The sequence below is a fragment of the Lycium barbarum genome, chromosome 6, assembly GCF_019175385.1.
Source record: "Lycium barbarum isolate Lr01 chromosome 6, ASM1917538v2, whole genome shotgun sequence".
Lineage (NCBI taxonomy): Eukaryota > Viridiplantae > Streptophyta > Magnoliopsida > Solanales > Solanaceae > Lycium > Lycium barbarum.
In genome coordinates, this window is record NC_083342.1 from 15119635 (window position 1) to 15132886 (window position 13252).

The following is a 13252-nucleotide window of genomic DNA, read 5'->3' on the forward strand; positions in this document are numbered from 1 at the left end:
CTATTGACAAATATAAGGCAAGACTTGTTGTTAAAGGTTGTAGACAAAAAGAAGGTCTTGATTATTTTGACACATACTCACCGGTAACAAGGATAACATCCATTCGGGTGTTAATAGCACTAGCGGCCATGTATGGTCTTGAAATTCATCAAATGAATGTTAAGACAACTTTCTTATATGGAGATTTGGAGGAAGAAATTTACATGGAACAACTTGAAGGTTTCGGGGTTCCTAGTAAATAAAGGAAAGTGTGCAAACTTGTTAAGTCGCTTTATGGACTAAACAAGCACCCAAACAATGGCATGCAAAATTTGACCAAACAATGTTGGCAAATGGATTTAAGATCAATGAGTGTGACAAATGTGTTTACATTAAAAACAGTCCAAATCATGAAGTCATTGTTTGTTTATATGTTGATGACATGTTGATAATGAGTAGAGATATTGCCGACGTAAATGTTACGAAGCGTTTGCTGGCTAGCAAATTTGACATGAAAGACTTTGGAGTCGCTGATTTAATCTTAGGAATTAGGATCCATAAAACTCCACAAGGTCATTATCACAGTCTTATTATATTAAAAGAGTATTTGACAAGTTCAAGTATTTGAATTTCAATGCTGCAAAGACTCCAATTGATGTATTGCACTTCAAAAAAATGAAGGTGAAAGTGATTCACAATTGGACTATGCACGAGTATTGAGAAGTTTGATAGATATCATGAATTGTACATGACCAGATATAGCATGTGCTATCAGTAAGCTGAGTCGGTTCACAAGTAATCCCAATCAAACTCATTTGATGGCAATGAAACGAGTTTTGGGGTATTTAAAACACATCCAAAACTATGCGTTGCACCATAATGAATATCCCGCAGTAATTGAGGGATATAGTGATGCAAATTGGATCACCGAATCATCTGAAGTTAAATCCACAAGTGGATATGTTTCTACTAATGGAGGAGGCAGTGTCTTGGAAATCATCCAAACAGACATGCATCGCTCGCTCTACAATGGAATCTGAATTTATAGCTTTAGACAAGGCCGGTGAAGAAGCAGAATGGCTTTGAAATTTTTTGGAAGATGTTCCATTTTGGCCCAAACCTTTAGCACCTATATGTATATATTGTGATAGCGAAGCGGCAACAGGTATGGCAGGGAGCATTAAGTATAACAAAAAATCTCGTCATATACGATGGAGACACAATACCTTTAGGCAATTACTCTCTAGTGGTGTTATCACTATTGACTACGTAAAGTCGAGAGATAACATGCCAGATTCACTTATCAAAGGCCTAACTAGAGAGGCAGTTGAAAGATCATCAAAGGGAATGGGGTTAAGGCCTAGGACAAGTCATCATGACGGTAAATCTACCCAGTAGACTGGAGATCCCAAGAGTTAGGTTCAAAGAGATCAAACAAAATTATGAATGACAGTTCAACATTGTCAAATAACTCAACCCATTCTCGTGATGAAGACAATGTTGAGAAACAAGGATAAAACGCTAAGGTTTAATAATGAGTAAATAAAGCATTAAAGTTTTTTAATGGTTTCTAAGTTTGGCAAGATATGATCAGATAGTGTATCTATGGGACTACACGTTTAGAAATCACCTATGTGAGTGTGAAGTGTACGCCGCTTCAAGGAGAATGATAGTAAAGGCTTATTCCCTATGCACTTATGAAACCAGGCGGTGTTCATGGCTTAAACAAACACAACCGTGAGAACCATAGACGGTTAAGGGTTAATTGTGTGACTTATGTTGTCTAGGTGTACAACAAAGCTCGACGATTCAAAGATATCATATCTATCGATTGACCGAGTACATCTGATATAAGTTTACTACGGAAAGTTCAAAGGGAAACCTACTTATCCAAATGCAATTAATCTTTACTTGTAAATCACACACTTGTTTGTGCATTCCTTTATCTTATAGCCATTCCCCATTCATTTAGGGGATTGTTAGGTTTTTAGTGTAGCTGAATGGAAAATGTAGGGAAGAAAATATGGAGGGAAAATGAAAATTTTAAACTGTTCCTTTATTGCTTTTTGGATGAAGCATTTCTCCCACATTGGTTGTGAAAGGGAAAGTTCTTGCGCTTATATGTAGAAGCACATCTTCTAGCTCATAAAGAGTTGAGAAGAGGACTTCCCCTCGCGCCGTCGTCGTCGCACGGCTTCGGATTTGGATTTGGTCAAATGATTTAATTGATAATCTGTTTGGACTAAATTTAATTAATTTTAATTATTAATTAATTATCATTCCCGCTCAGAAAGGATGCAACCTTAGTGTGATTTATTGCCTTCGAGTGAGTTTGTTGTACCGCTACAACAGTGAGTAGATCGTTCTATCCTGGGAGGATATATTCCAACACCTCGGGTACATTGAGGGGAATAATTTCCTTAAGGACACGCTATGAATTCAGTGGGCTCGATTTAATTCTTACAAATTTTTTATACAGTTTTCAAATTCTGGTTTATGTTCATTTTCGAATACAGTTTGCTAACAATTTTTAGCTCTGCCTATGGCACGGAAGCCATTATGTACTTGCATATTATTGTCTGTCATTGAAACACCTGCAGCTGGGAGGCTGTAAATGGACCTTTCCCAAAGAGCGTAAAACCTTTTGATTAATTCTTATGGCTGTCTTATTAATTTGCTTATTGCTGAAAAGTCTTAAATGCAGTGGCAAAAAGATGAACAAAACAATGATTTCCTTTTCTGAATAATGCATAACATATTCATAAACCCACTAGTAGTATATTGATTCAAATCCTCATAATTTTGTACAAAGAGGTGCATAGCTTTGGATTTGTATCACTACAACTGTATTACAACATTGTGAAATCACTTGTGGGGTATGGCCAGTAATGCTTGTGATTGCTTCTCATATTTGAAACCATTTGATTTTGAATCATCAGCACTCCACACAAATATTCCACCCAACTCTCCTTTACTTTTAAGCTTACTACAAGCTGTGAAAAATCCATTTTCTGGAGATAATCCTCCACTTCCATCAGTGCTAAAGCTAGCCAAGATCCTTCCCCCATCATAATTGGATCTCTGAGTAGAAAAATAGTCCATGAATTGAGACACAGTGGTCCCCTCATCGTACGCGTAAAATTGGAAGTTGACATAGTCTATAAGGTGACCATAGCTTTTCCATAGCGCCTTGTAATGACTCTGAACTTTATCATCATCAAACGGAGCTATGGAAGCGAATGAAATAACTCCGTTGTTCTTGAGAGTTGTAATTAGTTTCCCAATGCACTCTGTAAAGGTATCAGGGTCAGCTTGAAAATGTTCATAGTCGATATCGATGCCATCCAAATTGTATTGCTTAATTATATTTGTAAGAGAAGAGACAGCATTTGAAACCCAAGAATCGACCGAAGTAGGGTTGAAATACGCGCTGGTTCCTCCAACACTGTCACCTCCTAAGCTCAATGCTACTTTGACATTCGAATGTTGGTTTTTAATCGCGGAAACAGAAGAAGGGGTGAGGTTATCTGTGTCCCAGAAAATGTTGAATTGACCGTTTGTGGGAGATGCAGAAGAAGAAGTGGTGTAGTCAATGGCAAAAGAGAGAATGAAGTGAAATTCGACGCCAGAGTGAATGGGAACATCAGTGAACTTGACATTGTTGAACTCTGCTCCAATGTATTCCCTGAAAATATTGGAATTTCCAGGTGCTGCATGGATTGGTGATAGAAAAATTAAGAATTGAAGAGCAAAAAATGAAATTAAAATCTTGGAGAGCTCCATGAAGTTGAGATATATTGTTAGAATTACTCTGTAGTCTGCTAGAATGGCTTGAAGATAAGCAGTTTAAATAGTGGTTCCTTGGTAGATTTATGGATAAATGTTGAAGTATTAGTCACAACTCACAAGAGAAAGTTAAAAAAATGTTTGCTTTAGTTTGCCGTTTCATGCTAGTTGGTCAATTTGAGATATAAGTATAGAACAGTGTATATCTTAATTGTTATTTTACTTGGCAGAAATGGCACGATGATTAGATCTGCACCTTGACTCCTAAAATGTGTTGAATAAATCTTTGGATATGTATGTCAAAATTCTAGTCCTTCTAAGCCAATTTTAAATTGTATTTAAGGAACCTGATAATCTTATTCATTTCGTTTCCTTTCCTCAAACCAAGGAATTTTCCAATGACCCAATGATTTTTTGTCTTTCCTCAAAACAAGGAATTTTGCACCTTAGGTTAAACAAGACTTCTAAGGCGGATGAGGCGAAATTGATCATATATCACAATATTGGGGCAAATATTGAATCATACGCAGTGTAAGGTTGGACCACTTTGATTTAATTAGGTCAAGTGGCAAAAAATTTGGACTGAATATTCTAATTACAAATAAAAAATTCAGATAATTAGGTCCAATGGTCCAAAAGGAAATTTTGAGCTATTTTGGTAACGATATGGATAATTTCATGACCAATTTCTAATGTAGGGTAAAGTTGTTCCATTTCGCATAGTTTAGGAGGAATTTTGACCCCTTTTTCGCAGTTCTAATGTATTTTTGCTCTACTATTTTTGTAGTTTTGAAATCATGGCGATCAAACATGTTTTGTGAGTAACCCGACACTACAGTTAGGTTGAATATAGTTTGAAGTCCTACTGATTTGTCATGATTCATCTTACAATTATGAAATGCATTCTCCCTCTGATGTGTTTGTAACTTTGAAATTGGGCAAATTAATAGTTGGTTAGTAATCCAACAAGACAATTAGATTGAATATAACATGAAGTCCTGCTCATATGTGTCACAACTTGCATGTTGCAACTCTGAAATGTACTTTTTTTGTCTCAAATGTTTGTAGCTTTGATTTCTTACTGCATGTCTAATTACCTCAGATATTTTGTTTAATGTATCAAATTTATAGTTTTGCTAAATCTGTTTTGAGAAAATGATTGTTGATGTGTTCTAGTCACAGTGTGCCTTGTTTTGATGATCGATTGAATATATCATGAAATCATACCGATCGATGGTTCACGAAAAATTGAAAAATTGGGCGGCAGTGAGGAGGAAGAAGCATGTATTTTTTTCATTTTTGGAACACTTTTTATTCTTTTAAACTTTCGGACTGCCTTGCCTCTTAACTTGTCCATTTTATTACTTCATGGTGAAAATTCATTATCACCAATCCTAAAAGGGGTCTATATACTGAAATTATTACTACTTGAAGTCTAGTTCCTCAATTGAGTCTTCGTCGAAGGCCTTTAATTAACGGACCCGAAAAACATGAAGGCAACAATCAAAACAAAGTGTACTCCGTTCCCTTTCAGACTATTTATGAATACCACTGCAAATCTGCAATAAGTGGAGATAAATATTATCGAGTAGAACTAACTAACCGGATACAAGAGCATTAATGCAAACAAAGTTATCGTTAGACCTTGAAAGCTTGAACAAGAAAGTTACATGCTTTGAAATTTGTTTGGTATTTAAGATGGGTGTTTTCCATTCTGAATTTTACACCTCTCAGTGCAATTTGGTTATACCATACGTGCCCCAACAAGTTGGGCAACAGGAAACCAGATATCAGATTGGAGAGGACGGGTATAACAGCAAGAGAAAAACTGTTCATGAGGAAAAAACTTCAATATCAAAACTAATTCTATCATCAGAGTATTAGAAAATGACTAATGAATCTAATTAAATCTGCAAGGTCCACACCAACCCTCTTTAACATCGACTGGGCTGGGTTAAAGAGGAAGGACCAAGAGAATAGGCTAATCAAACCCCACTTGCGGGTATGAATAACATAACCTCTGTTAATAATAAGCAGTCCAACACATTTATGGTATTCTGAGCAGCTCCAACTGAAAGTCCCATTGCTTTTGCTTCTACTCTTCCTTCTGCTTTGTAGGACTCCTTGCACCTGTTCGAATACCACTTGTGCACCTTCCAATCAACTTCAAAATCTCATCGATCAATATGACGGGTAATGCAACAGCCAATACTAACAGCCACTCGTTCAGGCTCAGTGGAACGATTCCAAATACTTGAGCAAGGAATGGCACGTAGAGGATCAAGAAGTGCAACCCAAATGAGACCGACATGGCCAAAAGAAGCCATGGGTTGACCCATGGTGGCATTGTCAAGAGGCTTCCATCTTCCGAAAGGGCATTAAGTGAGTTAAACATTTCAATTGCAACCAATACAGAGAGGGAAAGGGTCATGGCTTTGACCTTGCCTTCCACGAAGTAATCACACGGGTTATCAAAACTAATCACTTGTGACCCAGCAGTGAAAGTTGAGGCGGTGAAATTATTCCAGGTTTTGCACTGACCCCAATTAGCAAGCTGGGAATAGGTCACAAGACTATGGCCATCTCCACTTAAATCAATGCCAAGGAAAGAGTCATGGGTGAACCAGATGATGAAAACTCCCACAGTTGCTAAACCAACATACAACCCAATAACCTGCATGAAGCATTTAAAAATGATAAGCACAAGGATTTCATTCTCATAAACAAAAGTAGGAAATGGAAATTAAAGTGAAAACAAAATATATAATTAGAGTGCAAACCAGATAGCGAAACAAAATCCATGCACTGATCAATGAATCATCACTTCTCCTAGGTTTTTTCTTCATTATATCCTTGTCTGGTGGATTAAATCCCAATGCAGTAGCAGGAGGTCCATCAGTGACCAGGTTGACCCACAGAAGCTGAACTGGGATAAGACCTTCGGGAATGCCTAGCGCAGCAGTAAGGAAAATAGAGGCAACCTCACCAATGTTTGAGGAGATCATGTACCTACAACATAGTAAAGCCTCAATGTATGCGCTTTCAAATGATGCACTATCAGTTGTGGCATCATGCATTACACGGACTAAAGCTATTAATTCAAAAAGTTCATGAAAATGATGGAAGGATGGCATCCTAACAAACCAATAGAAGAGGAGTTACTCCCTTTTTAAATTAAAAAAGAAGATAAAAAATGGAAATCGACAGCCAACTTATCCAAATCGCTTAACTCAAGGATCCGGTCGAACAAGAACTAAAGCTTAATCCAAGTTTTCCGCAACTCATTCAGTAGCATATATCTCATTCTTAGAACATTCAAACTGTTGAATGCATGTCAAATCCAACGGACTTAAAAATGTTCATGTGTAAGCATAAGCAGCAGGTGCTATCTTTCCCTGATAAGTAACTTTTTACATACTTCCAGTGTTCTTAAAAGCAAGCGCAAAAAAGCAACAAGTACAAAATGAAAATCTTTCCAATAGATTGATAAACACGCTAAAGGTAATTGCTATCAACTATGCTACCCAGATGGTTTGCGGTTTGCAGAAAGCCGGAATTACCACAAGTCTGAATGGGACTAGTTATACCTAGTTCAGCAAAGTTTAACTCACTCTTGTACATATAAGCTGAAATGCAATGCACAAAAGTAGAATATATATTGGACAGACAAATACCGAATTACCCAACCCAAAATGATAGAAATACAATAGTATCCAATCAAGAGTACCATCGATATAAATATTGCCAACTGAATGAGATGTGGAAGAAAATAAACCTGATGAAAGCCTTCATATTGTTATAAATGGACCTGCCTTCACCAACAGCAGCTACAATTGTACTAAAATTATCATCTGCCAAAACCATGTCAGATGCTTCCTTTGCCACCTGGGGGAAAAATCAACCATAAGTAACATGACAAGAAGTCCATAAGTAACATGACAAAAAGAATGTGGCTTGGAAATTCTTCAGGATCTCATTAATGAGAATAAAGAACCTGACGATAGATATACACTCAGCAGACCCGAATTTTGTGCATTGAAAATAAGATGAGCATATACAATCACACATCATTATACGATCATCCATCAGGTGACTGCAAACTGGGTATGTATAGATTGGCAGGGCAGACAAAAAATATACTTTATGCCTACCACTGATAATATATCATTACCATTCACTGTTAAGTACTGCAGGAAATAAATCCTTCTAGATACATGCCTCCATTGACATTAGTCACAGATTCTAGCACTATTATCATCATTTTTACCTCAGTTCCAGCGATTCCCATTGCAATTCCAATATCAGCCAATTTTAGAGCAGGTGCATCATTCACTCCATCCCCAGTCATCGCAACCACCTCACCATCATCTTTAAGCAATCTCACTATATCTTGTTTATGCCTTGGCTCAGCCCTGGAGAATAAGAGACCTCCACTTTGCCTTATATGTGCTTTGGGGTCTGCAAGCTCCATAAATTCTTTTCCAGTTAAGCTCCTCGAACTGATATCTTCATGGCTTCCAAAGACACCTATCTCACGGCAAATAGCTTCTGCTGTATTCTTGTTATCTCCTGTAATTACCATAACTCGGATGCCAGCTTCTCTGCAATCCTCAATTGCAGCACGTACCTCTTTTCTAGGAGGATCCTTTGACAAGATGAAAAGTATTTGTTCAATATCTTGAGGCTCCCAATAGAGGAAGGTTGTAAGACAAAAATAAACTGACAGAAGAGAGAAAGCAAGTTAACTAACTTACCCTTATCCCAGCCAAGCCAACAAATATGAGTTTACTCTCAATGGAAGAGTAATTAGCAGGATTAAGTAAAAGCTGATGAGCTGGATGGTCTTCATCACCGTTATAGGTTGCAAATTCATGTAGATCCTCCTTGTATGCAAAACCGAGGACACGCAATGCTTTGGAGGACATTTCATGAAGGCTTTGCAATATATGATTCTTTGAAGAATGATCTAATTCTACAACAGAACCGTCTTGCAGTTGCACAAAGGAGCTTCTTTCCAACAGATTTTCAACCGCACCCTGAAAATGAAAAAACATATGTTAGATAACTAAATCCCAAACAGCACACAAAGCAAATATCGCAAAAGAATCAATCAGGGCCAAAACATGTAAAACTAAGAACCACACACGAACAGTATGAGAAGGAAACAGTTTGCAATTTTTTCATCACATGTACAATTAAAAGCTATGAGCAAAGCACAAGTAAGTAGAAACAACGCATATCACCCTTAATTACCACACATAAGAACCTGGTACCATTCATTCAAAAATTACTATTGCAGTAATTCAAATATCCTATAATGATCGGGTCCATTAGTGAGCTTATGAAGATCCAATACTAATATACATCAAACTAAGATTAGTAACTTTTGACGACTGTGGACCTCGATCAAGACGACACTAACCACATGGAGGTTCTTAAACTGCTATTTAATAATGTACATCCTCCGCATACAGGGTGCTACCATGAGAATCCTCTGAAGTGAAAAATCACACAGATCCAAAGTAGCAGTTCCATCCGTTTGCACAGTAAAAGTCCTAACGCTAGAAAGAATAAGTCAAAAGGGAACACAGAATATGCAAAGTGCCACAATATATAAATTGCAACAACAGAAGCAGCCATATCAGAATTTATATAGAACCAAAAATATACGTGTTGATACATTGCGCTTCTAAAACGTCAAGAACAATTAAAAGGTGTAGGAAACCCAATATGAAGTAGAAAATCCAAGGAAATAAAGAGCACACCTTCACAAGTAACGACTTTGTTCCAGAGGTGGAAGTCGTGATGACACCCATGGATTTCCTATCACGATCAAATTCAAGAGTACCAATACGCTGTTCAATTTTGTTCCATGCGTAAGAGCAACCTACATTCAGCTAAGTGAAGTCAGGCCACGTTGCAGAGCAAACAAAGACCCATTATGTACAAAACAACAGCAGATCAGAAACCACAACTTACGGAGGCCATCTTTGTCACTTGAAGAGGAAATGGAACTGACGCCATCAGGAAGTCCCATTTTCTCGACCAGAACCTTAAATCACAATAACAAACTCTAAATAAAGTCACCCAAAGATTTAAGAAAGCGAATAAAAAAAAGTTTTTTAAAGCATATAAATATATTAAGCAATGTACTACGGAGTAATTTACTTAATTAACTTATGTTTGTGTCTGGAAAGGAGGGGGTGGCGGCCAGCAGAAACTAAGTAGTGATAGATACTAAACAATGTCAAGGTCAGAAATCTGATGTTCTATAAATGTCATTGATAAATCACGAATCCATTCTAGACGGGGATAACTGACCAACATCAACAACAACAACAACATACCCAGTGAGTCCCACAATGTGGGGTCTGGGGAGGGTAGATTGTACGCAGACCTTATCTAATAATAAAGCTTAGAGTAACTGAATACTAATCTAGCATAATACACTCACACAGTGGATAGAGAGCAGAGATACTAATCTGGCAAGATAAAGAGAAGCAATCCAATTCAATTATAAAATCAATACCTTTAGTGCTGCTTCAGTGGGCAGTCCGCTGGCAACATAGTGCTGACCAGCTTTTTCAACTCCAGAATCATTGCAGACAGCAGCAATTTTCGCTATCATTTGTAGGTTAGAGTCCACCCGACCCATTGGCCAATCTTGTATCTTTCCATCAAAGGGATCATATGAGGTCCCTTCAACATTGAAGGACCGCACTGTGTTAGCCTTGGCACCCATAGCAACAAGCTTGGACACAGCCATATTATTAGTAGTCAATGTTCCTGTTTTGTCCGAGCAAATAACAGTTGTACAACCAAGAGTTTCTACACTAGGCAATTTTCGAACAAGTGCGTTCTTAGCAGCCATCTTGCGTGTGCCAAGTGCCAAACAAGTTGTAATAACTGCTGGCAGACCTTCTGGAATGGCAGCAACTGCCAATGCCACTGCAATTTCAAAATAATAAGTGCACTTCTCGAATGAAAACTTGAAATTCCTAGGCCACCCATCAACAATCTCCCAAGAGAGGAAGTATTTCACGTTAATCAGCCAAACCAAAATGCAGATGACACCAATAATGGCAGTCAAAGCTTCTCCAAACTCATTTAGCTTTTTCTTCAACGGGGTATCTTCCTCTTCTTGTGATGCTTCATGAATCTGTGAGTGCACCTTCCCTATCTCGGTATCCATCCCAATTTGAGTAACCAAAGAAATACAATTTCCGTTCACCACAGTGGTTCCAGCAAATACCATACATTTCTTCCCTTGTATATCAACATCCTCCGGTACAACTTTAGCGGTCTTACTAACTGCTTCACTTTCACCAGTCAGTGATCCCTGTTCAAGCCGAAGAGTCGAACTGATCAAACTCAAAACCCTCATATCAGCCGGTACTTTATCTCCAACTTTCAACTCAACAATATCCCCCGGTACAAGCTCTTTAGCTGGCAAAGACGAAATTCTTTTACCATCACGGATCACACACGCAGTCTCTGACTGAATTTCCTTTAATGCCTCCAAAGCCTTTTCGGCATTAGTCTCTTGCCAAACACCGACCGCGGCATTGACAATTAAGATCAAGAAAATCACTAAAGGTTCCACGAAAGCCGTGATCTCCTTCTCACCGCCTTCTTCTCCATCTAACCAAGCCAAAACAAACGAAATCACCGCAGCACCAAGCAAAATCCTAACTAACGTATCGTTAAACTGATCTAAAATCAACCTTAAAATTGACTGCCCTTCGTGCTTCTCCAATTCATTAAAACCATAGATCTGCCTCCTTTTACCAACCTCATCTTCAGACAATCCATAAATTCTGTTCACCCCGAACTTCTCCTCACACTCTTTCACATCTTTCGACCACGCCGGAAACACGTCCTTGTCCGATACACTTTCACCACCTAAATTCTCCCTTTTCCCATAATCTTCACCTCCTTTTCCCATTTATAACCTCCAGAGTCGCAAAATCTACTAAAAATCCTGACAAAATCCCCTAAAATGATAAAATTCTCCTGAAATTCAAACAAAATCGAAAATCAGAAGCATAATCTCATGATAATTCATCATTTCAAAGTTCAAATTAGGTCAACTAGATTTTGAAAAAGAAAAACAAACACACAAAGTGATTTTTTTTTTTTAAAACGCACATCCTTTTCCCATTTATGACCTCCAGAATCAACAAAATCTACTAAAAACCCAGCCAAATTCTCCTGAAATTCAAACTAAATCGAAATTCAGAAGCAAAATCTCATGATCGGAGCAATTCTTCATTTCAAAGTTCAAATTAGGTCAAAAAATTAAACTTAACAGAGATCTAGAACAATGACAACTCCAATAGAAGCTTCTAGATTAAAAAACACAAAATGATATAAAATTTCACCTCATTTGCCCATTTATAACCTCCAGAATCAACAAATTTACTAAAAGCCCACCCAAAATCCCCTAAAATGGTAAAATTCTCCTGAAATTCAAACAAAATCGAAAATAAAAAAGCAAACTCTCATGATTGGAACACTTCACCGTTTCAAAGTTAAAAATTAGGTCAAAAATTAACCTAAACAAAGATCTAGAACAATTGCAACTACAATAAAAGCTTATAGACTATTAAAATTGCAAAATCTCGTGACAGTAAGAATTTCACCGTTTCAAAGTTCAAATTAGGTCAAAAACATTTAACCTAATCAAAGATCTACAATAATCGCAACTACAATAGAAGCTTCTAGATTTTTTAAAAAAACATACAAATGCACACAATCGCAGCTACAATCGATCAGGAAAATAGCACATACATCAATCGAAGCTTCTAGATCAGAAAAAAAACATAAATACATACAATTGCAACTACAATCGAAGCTTCTAGATTTAATAATAACACAAATACGCAATCAAAATAGTTACCGGAAAAGTGGAGAAGATGAGAGGGCAGAGAATTGTTACTCTGCAGCGCGGACTTACGATAGTTATTGTGCGAATCTCCCTCTTATCTATCTCTCTCTCGGGAAACTGTAGAGTGAGAGAATCGAAAAAATAAGAGATCTCTGCCTCTTTACTTTATACAAACAAAGCAAAAATAATAATAATAATAAAATAAATAACGATAATAATAGGAAGAAAGGTGGAAAAAACGGAGTGTTTATAGATCGGTTTTTGCTTATTAGCTTCTGCGTAGTTTCTAACTTTTAATGGACTCTATATTATTTTATTTTTTATTTTTACTTTTCGGCTTTTGGTATATACAATTATACATTGTCTAGAAAGCTCCATGGTGAAGTAAATTCACTAATTTACCCTTTTCTGATTGGTAATTGTTTGCAACCAAAAAAAAAAAAGAAATACAAGAATGTTTGAAGCAAAAATTATATAAAATAAAAAGAAAAGTCAATTCTTGTAAATTGAATGAATGTCTCTTTACTAGCATGACAATATTTTAGAAATAGAGAGGTCCTACAAGAACAAAAAAAAAAACCTAAATTCACACAACATACT

General features: G+C 37.1%; 2 protein-coding genes across 3 annotated transcripts; both read right to left on the minus strand.

Annotated features, from left to right (window-relative positions):
• Positions 1 to 2782: 2782 nt before the first annotated feature.
• On the minus strand, positions 2783 to 3809 carry LOC132599587 (chitinase 2-like). The gene has a single exon (XM_060312912.1). It carries the CDS (start codon positions 3760 to 3762, stop codon positions 2845 to 2847), a length of 918 nt encoding a protein of 305 aa, XP_060168895.1. The 5' UTR covers positions 3763 to 3809; the 3' UTR covers positions 2783 to 2844.
• A 1627-nt stretch (positions 3810 to 5436) lies between these two features.
• Positions 5437 to 12885, minus strand: LOC132600847 (calcium-transporting ATPase 4, endoplasmic reticulum-type-like). 2 transcript variants are annotated; one of them, XM_060314261.1, is made up of 9 exons: positions 12665 to 12885; positions 10295 to 11778; positions 9745 to 9817; positions 9531 to 9652; positions 8520 to 8801; positions 8033 to 8410; positions 7541 to 7650; positions 6546 to 6774; positions 5437 to 6439 (listed from the first exon to the last, which is right to left on the minus strand). In XM_060314261.1, the coding sequence occupies exons 2-9, from the start codon at positions 11708 to 11710 to the stop codon at positions 5861 to 5863; spliced, it is 3189 nt and encodes a 1062-aa protein (XP_060170244.1). In that variant the 5' UTR covers positions 11711 to 11778; positions 12665 to 12885; the 3' UTR covers positions 5437 to 5860. The 2 variants fall into 2 exon arrangements, with proteins under 2 accessions (XP_060170244.1, XP_060170245.1); XM_060314262.1 differs by having other exon boundaries at positions 12722 to 12883.
• Between the last annotated feature and the right edge of the window lie 367 nt (positions 12886 to 13252).

Excerpts from the sequence above, each read along its gene's own strand:
- LOC132599587 (XM_060312912.1), bottom strand. The coding sequence starts at position 3,762 with ATGGAGCTCTCCAAGATTTTAATTTCATTTTTTGCTCTTCAATTCTTA.
- LOC132600847 (XM_060314261.1), bottom strand. The coding sequence starts at position 11,710 with ATGGGAAAAGGAGGTGAAGATTATGGGAAAAGGGAGAATTTAGGTGGT. Across the intron at positions 9,653-9,744 it reads AAGTGACAAAGATGGCCTCC|GTTGCTCTTACGCATGGAAC; the intron begins GTAAGTTGTGGT and ends AGCTGAATGTAG. Across the intron at positions 6,440-6,545 it reads GGATTTTGTTTCGCTATCTG|GTTATTGGGTTGTATGTTGG; the intron begins GTTTGCACTCTA and ends TGCTTCATGCAG.